Consider the following 11,757-nt stretch of genomic DNA (forward strand, 5'->3'; position numbering starts at 1 on the left):
ACACATTGCCATTACACGCGCGTTAGTAGGATTAAAGAAAACACACACATATTAAATTCTGGGGTAAATATCTGCAATCTTATTATATTTTTTATTCTTAAATTTGTTCAGAATATTCGTGGTTGAGAATAAAGATCATCGCCCTGATCCCTTGTCGGTGTCTGCAGTCGGGGTGTTTTGGTCGCTGCAGTGAGAGGGTGTGAACATTCAGACGGTCCCTGAGTATCCGCCCCTCCCCCTCGCGAGCGAGCGCATCGCTCCTGTTTCACTCAAAGATGGCGGCAGCTCTCGAGCCACCGCTCTCTCCGCCTGCGCTTTCGGGCTCGTCGTTGTCGTCGCGCGCGTCTCTTATGCTTTTTGCCACGTCCTTCCCGGCGGCTCGATCCCAGATTCCGGTGAGTCGCGGCGGTTAATCCGATTCTGATTTGTTTTTAAAACGCTGTGGGTTTTTTTTTTTTGTTGTTTTTTTTTTTTTTTAAATGGCGGAAGGAGTGTGTATATGTATGTGTATGTGTGTATGCGCGCGCGTGCGCGCTCTCTCCCTCGCGCGTGTGCGCGTTTGAGAAGAGGGGGGAGTTAGGAGCCGTAACTGGATCCCGCGCGCGCGCTGTCTTTCAGGGAAGCGCGCGAGCGAGGAAGAGCGAGAGAGGAGATGGATGGAGCGCTCGCGCGCGGTGGAGGGGTGGGGGTATAAATAGGGGCTAGGGAAGGCAGAGGAAAGGAGGGAGGACGAGTTTCGAGGCCCTTATTTAGACTACGATAAAGATCACTATATAACTTTTTCTTTAACTGTCTTATTTATCTCATTTGTTTATTTTAATCGTTGGAACATATCCTATACTGCTCCGTCTCCATCCCAAGACAATGACATGCTGCTAAAAACAAACCGAAAAACAACCACGGACAACACAACAAGGACGATTAATACAATAAAGTATAAAGTAAATACCATTGCTGGTATAAAAACCACACACACACACACATGTAAACAATGAGTGTAGATAAATAAAATAAAATTCGCTTTGGGAAGGTGGTGCTGTTGGAGGCCTTGTCCGTTTCCCCGCCACCACCGCGCCATCGGCGGGCGCTCTGCGGGAGGGAGGGAGGGGGAGCGCGGAGGAAGGAAGTAGGAAAATGGGAGGATGCGGCCGCGCTTTGCGTCAAGGCGCTCAGTGCTACGAGGAAAGGGTCCTCCGCGTAACACGACGACACGATTTGCCTATTTATTTGTTTCTCTAAACCACAAGCAACGCGAGCTAGTTAAAACGTAAGTCACACGACAAGAAAAGAACACGATATTTTCTCGCTTTGCTTTTGTATTGTCTGGCTTTCCCAGGCCGCGGGTTTCTCAGTGGGAGATCTTAGCTAAAGTGGGTTAGCTTAGCCTTGCTACAACGGCTAGGAATTGAAGGAGGAAAAAAACCCAAAACAAAACCAAATAACGATGTTATAAATTTTATTAATCTGATCTGCCGTGGTTTGCGAATTTGTACAGAATCGCTGTTTTATTTTAAGAACGTTTATTGCGCTTTTTTTGTTTATTTATTTAATAAAATCGTTTCTGAAAGCCATGCGAATGTAAACAGTTTGCTAGCAAAACAAGCAGCTAGCTTAGCCAGCGCGGAAAAAAAAGTTGGACGTAAACTAGTCTTAAAACCTGTGATTCTTTAGATTTAAGGTATGTGGAACGCTTTAAAAACCACTCCTAGACATATTTATAAAACATAAAGTATTTATTCAAACGCGTATGGTCAACTTATTGTCATTTCTTCACTGCTATCGTAGCCTCATGTCGAAATATGTTGTTTACGACACCTTGTTTACGTTTTAGCTCCTTAATTTGACGGCAGTGTGACTTTTTGTGAGTCTTATCATTTTTTTTTATTGCAAAAACATTGTGTTTATATTAATAAAAAGGTAACTTCACGTTTTATGTCTATAACAGTGTTGTAATTGCATGTAAACAAGCTAAAAACAAGCCCAGAATCGAACACAATTTGTTTGTACATTTTTCAGTACTATAATTATGCGTATTGTTATTAATATTGTATCAATATTATAATGATATATCTTGTTAAATTTAGTGTGAACACTGTGTGTAGGTTGTTTCCTGGTGGTGGTTGTTGTTGTTGTTGTTGGTTGCAGATTCCATGCTTGAGGATGCAGCTGTATGGAAATGACGTAAAGCCAAAAATAGACGCTAACTAATATTCGGCTTTGTTTTGACTTCCGTGGTGCTCTGAGGTTTTATGTTGGCTTCGAGACGTTCGTTTGTTCGGCTTGAAGCCGTAATATCCGCTTATTAATCTCACACCAGGTCATGAACATGGTGGAGAAGCTCCATCTTTCAAACGCAGGACTTGTACAGCGGACGCGCCACGTGGACGGAGTAAAATAACGCGTGTAATCACAGATCCGGCGACGCTTCCTGTGCGAAGACTTCCGTTTAACGTTTATAGAAGGAGTCTCCAGTGTCAGTGGTAAAGCAGTAGGTAACTCTACTGTAACTCCACCACGTCGCTGAATATTCCTTGCGTTAAAGCCCGGTTTCCGACCGGTTCGACGCGCTGTCTCGTTTTATTCTTCCGGAAGACGGAATCAGACGGATGAAGAGCGCCGCATCACCGCTAGATAGGAATAGAAGCTTTGTTAGCGGTTTGCGTTGCAATAAAGCAGCTGTATTAATATACGATGTGTGTTATGGATGTAAGCGTACACTACCGGTCAGAAGTTTAGACGCACTTTCTTTACCTTTATTCTCCCCCGACATTTTAGAATAATTAATAAAGTCATCAAAACTCTGGAGTAACACAAATGGAACGTGTACAAATGTGTTCTCGGCGTTTTCTCGAGCGATTTCTCGAGGAATTTCCCCGAGATGATTTTTTAAAACAGTATTAAAGGAGTTCACACCGACGCCGGACACTCAGCGGCTGCTTTTCACAATATTTCTCCCCGAGTCGTCCGTTTAGAAATATCCACTTTTTTTTTTGTCAATAAAACGTTAGTTTTCTAATGAAAGAAACGAATATGTTGGCGCGGTTATGTTTTTGTCACTGAATTCAAACATTTAATCACACACCTTCAGATCGAAAGCTTTTTAAGGTCGTGAGAAACATTTCAGTCGAGCGCGTACAAACTTTTGAGCGGTAGTGTAGGTGCGGCGATGTCCCATACAGAACGAGGGGGGGACGAGCTCAAGCTACACGCTGGTGAAATTCGGACGCGTATCTGTTGGTTTGAGACTGTCGGATCGTCGGACCTCGTGCTTGTTCAGTGGTCTGGCCGGAACGTCGACGTGAGAGGAGTTCTGGGGCGTGTTCGCTTCTGTTTCTGGGGGCTGTTAGGACTGTTAGAAAGTTTTCCTGGCCTGCTACGACCCTGCGTTTACGTTTAAAGGTGCGTCGAAACATTGTTTTTTCAGTCTGAGTACATGCGTATGTTTTCAGCTCGTCGATACTGACGAACGTTTGTAATTCCAGTCATTTTTTTGTGTGTGTAATGTTCAGATTTCTGAATTTTATAGTTAAAGGTCAAGGAACACATCCTGTCCGATAAAGGAATTTTTTTAAAGTCGTCACAGCACACCGATCATGCCTAAATGGAAATATGACCATCACATTGTGTCTCAACCAGCTGCAGGGGTGTATACGGGGGTGGTGTATGCAGGGGTGCCCGGGTGTATGCAGGGGTGCCCGGGTGTATGCAGGGGTGCCCGGGTGTATGCAGGGGTGCCCGGGTGTATGCAGGGGAGTCCAGGCGCATACAGGGTCGTGCAGATTTTAACCACAGAGAAGCGAATCATATTTGCTCAAATAATTCCGTAAGCGTTCGCTCAGACGGAAGGGAATGACACATGGGCAGTTTTTGTTTTTATTTCCGGCTGGAGGAGGAACGTGGTTGCGGTCTTTAAGAAATGAACCCTGCACATTGTAAGTCTCGTACATCCGTGCCTAATTTGCTTTCTCGCTAATGTCGATGTGAAAGACCGTACCTGCCCAGGCGTGGGGTTTTCCTCAGGGTTGACCCGCCAGGCCCGTTCCGGATTCACGCCCAAATATATAACTCTTCGATATTTATCTGGAACGCAGCCGTTTTAATAGTGTAGCGAGCGTCTCAAATCGCCACTAAAATGTCTCCGGGGACGTTTTTTTTGAAAGGTCGTATAAAAGACGAAGCGGAATCTCGCTGGAACTTGCGGATACAGCGTTGTTATGATGCGTCACGGGTCCAGATTACATTACCGAGACTTGAACAGGAGCAGGGACGGAGACGAACGATGACCCGATGGTAGACGGTGATCATTTATTCTCTCTCTCTGTCTGTCTGTGTGTCTGTCGCGTTTGTTCTTGTTTACGGACAGGAAGTGTGTGACGGATGGATTTATCCGAGGTGTCGTGCGGCGTGTAACAAACAGTTCGGCTGCCAGGATCCTGCTTTGAGTCACGCAGAGCAAAATTAGCGAATCGTGACGTTGACTGTCAGGACAGCTGTGTGTGTCTCCTCCGAGCAATAAAACCTGTCGTGCTGTGTACGTCCCTGACGTCAGCTCCTTTCCTACAACAGTACGTTTATAGTTACTTTCCGCGAAGCAAAAAACAAGTTCCTGTTCTCAGTTACGCTATAGCAACTTTCCTTCACCAGACCCCCCCCCCCCCCCACCCCACCATGATGATGATGATGATGATAGAAGAAACCTCAAAGCGGTTACACTGGAGACTCCTTCCATAAACCTTTCCATACAGAAAACGTCACCATGCCGACCGTTTCGCACATTGTTGTTGTTTATTTTTTTCTTCAAGTCTCTGTGAACGAGCTGTTACTATAGCGACTACAACATATCGGAGCCGTTTAAGAAAATACTTTCCGACCAATCAGAATTCAGCAGCGTGATCACGCAGCAGTGTCGTATCACTAAGACAAGATGACGAGGGACACGCTAGCAAGTGACCAGACGAGCGAAACGTGACGTGCGGAGCGTAATGTTTACTTTTTAAAAACTTTTTTTTTTATTTATTTTTTTTAAATATTACAGTAAAAAGCAACGTGAAAGAACGCAGTTGTACTTTTTATTATTATTATTTCTGCTTCTACCAGACGAAGCTACGTTCTGAGACGGCGGGCGTAGATTTAGTTTTTGGGATAAAATTGGTACGTGAGTTTAGGAGTGTGTGTTTGTGTTACTCACTTCTTTCTCCTGCTTTTTCTTCTTCTTTCGTTCTTTCAGGGTCCAAGAGCAGCCGAAGCGCGTTTGCCGTGAAGGCGATCGTCCATCGCTACACCTGGGACCGAGAGCTCCGTTCTGAATCTTCTAAACCCTACAGAGAACACGAGAACTGCTGGATGAAACTCTTTCTCCTCCGGATTGATTCTTTTTTTTGTGTTCGTATTTCCTTTTTTTTTTTTTTTTTTTTTTCTCCTTTTTTTTTTTTTTCTTCTCCACCTATCATCATAATTTTTACACTACGTTATTTTCACACTACACTGGATGACACTACAAACCGGGTCCAGATTGATTAAATGATCGTACGGGGGCTGGTGTGGAGTTTGCAGGTTTGAGTGGAGTTTTCACGGGATTTCTGAATTCCCTGGGAATCTTTACGTGGAAAGAGAAGGCTTTCTGGGATTTTTGGGATCTACTTCTTCGGGGTGGGGTGGGGTCTCGGGGGGAGTTTATGCTATGGTGATCAGCCTACTTTCTGATTCTTTTCGCTGCGGCTTTGAGGGGTTCACCACACGGGACAAAGGATAGTAAACTAGGGTGGAGGAAAGAAGAGGAAGAGGCGGCTCCAGGGCTGCCGAGGCCTCTGCGAGTGTGTGTGAGAGTGAGTGTGTGTGTGCGTGTTTTAGTGTGTGCCAGGCCCAAACGCAGCCATGGTGAAGCTGGCGAACCCTCTGTACACGGCCTGGATCCTGGAGGCCATCAAGAAGGTGAAGAAGCAGAAGCAGCGTCCGTCGGAGGAGCGCATCTGCAACGCCGTGTCCACGTCGCACGGCCTCGACCGCCAGACCGTTCTCGAGCAGCTCGAGCTCAGCGTTCAGGATGGCACCGTCCTCAAGGTCTCCAACAAGGGCCTCAACTCCTACAAAGACCCCGATAACCCCGGGCGCCTGGTCCCGCCCAAGCCCAAGGGCGGCGTCAGTACGGGAGGAAGCGGGGCTTCCAAGAAAGCGGCGCTGGACTGGAACAAGCTGATCCGACGCGCCTTGGAGGGTCTGCACGAGTCCGGAGGGTCGTCTCTCAGGAGCATCGAACGCTTCCTGAAGTGCCAGGCGGACGTAGCGAGCCAGCTAACGGGTACGGCGGCGCCCAGGATCTTCCACCAGCAGCTCAGGCTCGCGCTGAAACGGGCCGTCGGGCACGGGCGTGTCCTTAAACACGGCCCGCTGTTCCGGCTCGCGAGCAGCAACGATGGAAGCGACGCTGGTGACGGACGCGTAGCGCTGGAGTCTCTGCCTCCTGTACGCCCGCTGCCTCACGAGAAAGATCGGGTAAGAGCAGGAGCTAAACGCACCACGCGCGGCACAACAACTTCCTAATTTTCGAAACTTTTATTGCATTACGCTTCCTTACGATAGCATGCGATTTCAGTTCGTAAGGTAAGGATTAGATATGACCAATAACACTTCAGACCGATTCAGCACCCAATTTGATTCAATTCGTGCACAGATATGATTCGGTTCAGTACTGATATGATTTGAATCATGCCCAACTAACACCGATATGATTCGCTTCAGGCCCAGTCTCGCTTCACTTTGCACACATTACGATGCGGCCTCTTCTTGTTTTTCTGCCACGGTTTTGTAATGTTTAGGAATTGTAGCTTGTACCCTTATCACCATCATTTTTCACAGTGCCCGTGTATCGATCAGCTCTAAATGTTTCTTCACACACACTTTAGAAGCGGTATTTTAAGGCATTAAATCTCTCACGCGCTCCTTTTAAAAAGGCGGAAGAAGCGTCTGTGGTACTCGAGGGAAGTTTCTTGTTCCCTTGATGGAAAAAGCCGCTTCGCTTAAACCGCATGAGAACGGCAGAGGCGGACGCGGCGTGGCGTTCAGCTCCCACGCGCAGACCTTTTTTCGTCGCTAAATACGCACGCACTCGCCGGCTTTATAGTTTCGTTTTCACTCAGGCTGCAGCGAAGTTTCACTTCCTGCTTGATGAGCAGATTAAAGGTGCGGTCTGAAGTTTGTCAGAGGGATTTAATTATTAATAATTGATGACGATCGAACGACCTTTAAAGGTGCCATAGGGGAAACTGGATAAACTGCGTCACAGTGCAGTGTGTGTGTGTGTGTGTGTGTGTGTGTGTAGGGGTTTTTTTTAATTTATTTTTTATATATATACATGCCTTTTGTTTGCGAGTTTTCTGGCCCTGAAATCAACCGACATGGACAGCGCTGTAGGAAAAATCCATGGCGTTGTTTTGACTTAAATTGTGCCTCAAACACTTATTTACGAACATTGCGTGACTCGCCGGTGATGTTCGTCGGGCGTTTATTTTACTCTGCGGTTATTAACGATAAGAAGACGGCGTTGTATCGATGGAGTGATCATTATGGGATGTCCAGGTTCACGTTTACACAATAAGGGCGATGAGCTGCATTTAAGCCTTTAGTTTGGTAGTCACGCTCGGCCCCGGGCCACGTTTAAGCGACCGTTTAGTTCCGTTCACCTCCGTTTGCATCTCGTTTTCATTTTCTATTCACTCGTAAAAATACGTGAGGTCCGACATGCAAATTTGTTCAGAAACCCGTCGCTGCTTGTTTAAATAACCACCGAGGAGTCGGTTGCTTTCGTACACCGTCGACGTCATCTTTATCTACCGGGCGGTAGAAAAGCTGTAATGTGCAACCCCAATTCCGAAAAAGTTGGGACGGTGTGGGAAATGCTAATAAATAAAAACAGAGGAGTGATTTTGTAAATGTACTTTGACTTCTATTTAAATAGGAAAAAAAACAATGTTTTATATAATCAACTGCGTAGTTTTTTGACGCTAAACGTTTATTTTGAAATTGATGCATGCAGCACGTATCAGAAAAGTAGGGACGGGGCGATTTAGGACTAATGGTGATGTGAAACAGGTGAGGAAATCGTCTAATCATGGTATATAAGGAGTCTCCATAAAAGGTCTAGTCCTTCAAGAAGGGCGGGTCGAGGCTCGGACAATCTGTTAACAGACGAGTCAGGAAATAATCCAACGCGAAGACAAGTCGGTAGGATTTTGGGCATTTCACCTTCTACTCTGCACAATATAATTAAAATATTCAATGAATCCGGTCAAAATCTGCGTGTGAAGGGCGAGGTCGAGGACCACTTCTGAGTGCGCGTGATCTCCGATCCCTCGGACGTCACTGGTTTAAAAACCGTCGTGAGTCTGTAATGAAGATCCTGAGGTGAGCTCAGGAATACTTTGGTAAACCTGTGTCTGTCGACACCATTCGCCGCTGCATCCACAGATGCAAGGCTTTACTTTGTAAGTTAAGGCTTTACTATGCAAAGCAGAAGCCATACATTAACACTATCCAGAAGCTCCGCCCACTTCTCTGGGTTCGGTCTCATCTGATATGGACAGTAGCACAGTGGAGTCGTGTTTTGTGGTCCGATGAGTCGAAATTTCGGATAGTTTCCGGACAAAACAGCCATCGTTTCCTCCAGGCCAAAGAGGAAAAGGACAGTGCCCATGGTATGGGGGCGTGTCGGTGCCCATGGTAGGGGGGCGTGTCGGTGGTGTTGGTGCCCATGGTATGGGGCGTGTCAGTGCCCAGCGTATGGGGGCGTGTCAGTGCCCATGGTATGGGTAACCTGCACATCTGTGAGGCAGCATTAAAGCAGAAAGATTTTTACACATTTTTGGAGCAACATACGCTGCCATCCAGAGCAGGACAACGCCACACCACATTCTGCGAGGATTACAAGCGCATGGTCGCGTAAGCAGAGTGTGTGGGTGCTAGCATGGCCTGCTGCAGTCCTGACCTGTCTCCCATTGAGAACCTGTGGTGCATTATGAAGCTCAAAATAAGGCAAAGAAGGCCCCATACAGTCACTCGGCTGAAGAAATACATAATGGATGAACGTGGGAAAATTCCACTCGCTTAACTTAACCAACTGGTGCCTTCACTCGGCGTCCAAACGCTTAATAAGTGTTATTAAAAAAAAAGCTGTTATTACACAGCGGTGAACAGTCGACTGTCCCAACTTTTTTGGACTGCGTTGCAGTCATCAGATTTGATTTGAGTGTATATTTTCAGAAATTAATTAAATTCACAAAGTAAAACATCGAATAATGTGTGTTCAATAGAGTAAAGTGTGAATTGAATTTTCAAATGATTCTTTTTGTTTTGTGTCTTTGCATGTTTCAAACCGTCCCAACTTTTTCGGAATTGCGGTTGTAATCCCAGGTGACGACACACGATCAGGTTTCCGATGATACGGTACACCTTTTGATATGTTGCATATGATACGATGCAAAAACAACGAGTCGACTCGGCAACAATATGATTTTGATTTGATTCAGCGCCGATATGACTATTCAGGTCCAATTTGATTCGGTTCTGAAGTGATGTGACTTGATTCAGGCCCAATATGACTCTGTTCAGGAACACTATGATTCAGTTAAACACCAATAAGATTCAGTTCAGGTCCAAACTCATCCTGTTAAGCAGCGACAGGACTCGGATGTTATTTGGTTCAAAAATTATATGATCTTGTTTGATTCAGGTTCAGCACTGATGTGACTCGATTCAGGTCCAAAATGATTCTGTTCTGCTCTGGTATGACTCTGCTCAGGCCCAACATGATTCAGCTCACCACCGCTATGACTCCATTCAGGTCCAATTTGATTTTAAGTTACGTTACATGATTTGGTTTGATTCACATCCAGTATAATTTGGTTCTGCTCAGGTACGATTTGATTCGATTCAGGCCCAACATGATTCGGTTCAGTTTATCTACAGAAACGCACTGTACAGAAAATAAATGGATAAACACCACTTCTGTCCCTGAGTGTCGTGGGATTTGTATACTCCGCTCTGAATTATTCTATTATACCTCCCTATTCAATTCCGATTCCCCAGTGTGTGTCTCTCTCTCTCTCTCTCTCTCTCTCTCTCTCTCTCTCTCTCTCTCTCTCTCTCTCTCTCACACGCACACACACATACACTCGCTCGCTCAGTCTCTCATATGGGGTCACTGCCAGGGCAGAGGAGGGGGTTGCGAGTCAAACTGAGGTCATGGATACACATATAGAAAATCTCATAGCTGTTTTTCCTGGTGTGTGCTTCGGTGTCTGTCACATTAAGATGATGCCGTGTGTGTCATGTTAAAAGCGTGTAGGCAGTAATAGTCGTCAGTGTGAGTGTCTGTAACCTCAGATTCACCCCTCACAGCTGCCAGCGTTCGGGTCAATCTGCGGACGTGAGAAAGTCCTGACTATAAATGATCACACCACCACGTTACGTAACGACACCACGGCTTCATCAGCAGCGCTGTTGGATTTACAACCCTCCGAATCAATCCCCGAAATAATTCCCGATCTCTCCTTCACCGATCAAGTCGGTCTTAAATCAGAGAAAGTTTATAATCAGCATGTCTCAGTTCTGTGTTTGGCTTGTGAGATCAAGGAGAGAGGGAAAGGGGGAGAGGGACAGAGAGAAACTGAAAGAAATTGGGAAAGCGTGAGAGACGGAGACGGAGAGATGAGAAGAGACTATGGAGGAAAAGAGATGATTGGAAGGAGTCGAAGAGAGACAGATTGAGACTAGGGGTAAGAAATGGAGAGATGGAGGGGAGAGAGAGATGGAGACTGGGAGGAGAGACCGAGCCGGAGAGAGTGTGGAAGATGGGGAGAGAGAGAGGGGGAGATGGCGGAGACACTGAGCGATGTGGAGAATGGGAGGGAGAGAGATGGAGGAGGCAGGGAGATATGGAGGGATATGGTGAATGGGAGAGATGGAGGAGCGCAGGAGACACGGAGGGTTATGGAGAATGAGAGCGAGAGATGGAGGAGAGCGGGAGATACGGAGGGATATGGTGAATGGGAGTGAGAGATGGAGGAGAGAGGGAGACATGGAAGGTTGTGAAGAGGGAGACATGGAGGGATAGGGAGACGGGGAGAGAGTGTGGAAGATGGAGGGAGAGACGGAGACATGGAAGGATATGGAAAGAATGAGGAGAGGGAGAGATGGAGGAGAGAGGGAGTTACAGGGATATGGATGGATGGATGGACAGAGAGATCGAGAAGGAGACTGGGATGGATGGACAGACAGACCAAGGGAGAGAGGGAGACATTGAGGGATACGGAGAGAAGGAGGAGAGAGGGAGATACAGGGATATGGATGGATGGATGGACGGACAGAGAGATGGAGAAGGAGACTGGGATGGATGGACAGACAGACCAAGGGAGAGAGGGAGACATTGAGGGATACGGAGAGAAGGAGGAGAGAGGGAGATACAGGGATATGGATGGATGGACGGACAGAGAGATGGAGAAGGAGACTGGGATGGATGGACAGACAGACCAAGGGAGCGATGGAGACATTGAGGGATACGGAGATTGGGGGGGGGGGGGGGGTGGAGAAGAGGGAGATACAGGGATATGGAAGGAGAGAGGGAGACATGGAGGAATATGAAGACGGAGAGGGATGGACAGAGACAGCGAGAGATAGAGAAGTGAAGGAGACTGGGGAGGATGGGCCAAGAGAGAGGGAGACATGGAGGGCTGGAGACTGGGAGGGAGAGAAAGAGAGATGGAG

General features: G+C 46.8%; 1 protein-coding gene across 6 annotated transcripts in view; it reads left to right on the plus strand.

Annotated features, from left to right (window-relative positions):
- Window positions 1-265: 265 nt before the first annotated feature.
- Window positions 266-11,757, plus strand: part of kat6a (K(lysine) acetyltransferase 6A) — a 35,292-nt gene continuing 23,800 nt past the window's right edge. For 4 of the 6 annotated variants that reach the window (XM_017451496.3, XM_047149770.2, XM_047149772.2 and 1 more), the window contains exons 1-2: window positions 1,141-1,267; window positions 5,228-6,492. In XM_017451496.3, the coding sequence (XP_017306985.1) occupies window positions 5,875-6,492 (618 nt within the window). In that variant the 5' untranslated portion in view covers window positions 1,141-1,267; window positions 5,228-5,874. Of the gene's footprint in view, window positions 396-1,140; window positions 1,268-5,227; window positions 6,493-11,757 lie in introns of those variants that run through there. The other 2 variants (XM_017451495.3, XM_047149771.2) reach the window with 2 other exon arrangements.

This window comes from Ictalurus punctatus, chromosome 22, assembly GCF_001660625.3.
Source record: "Ictalurus punctatus breed USDA103 chromosome 22, Coco_2.0, whole genome shotgun sequence".
NCBI lineage: Eukaryota > Metazoa > Chordata > Actinopteri > Siluriformes > Ictaluridae > Ictalurus > Ictalurus punctatus.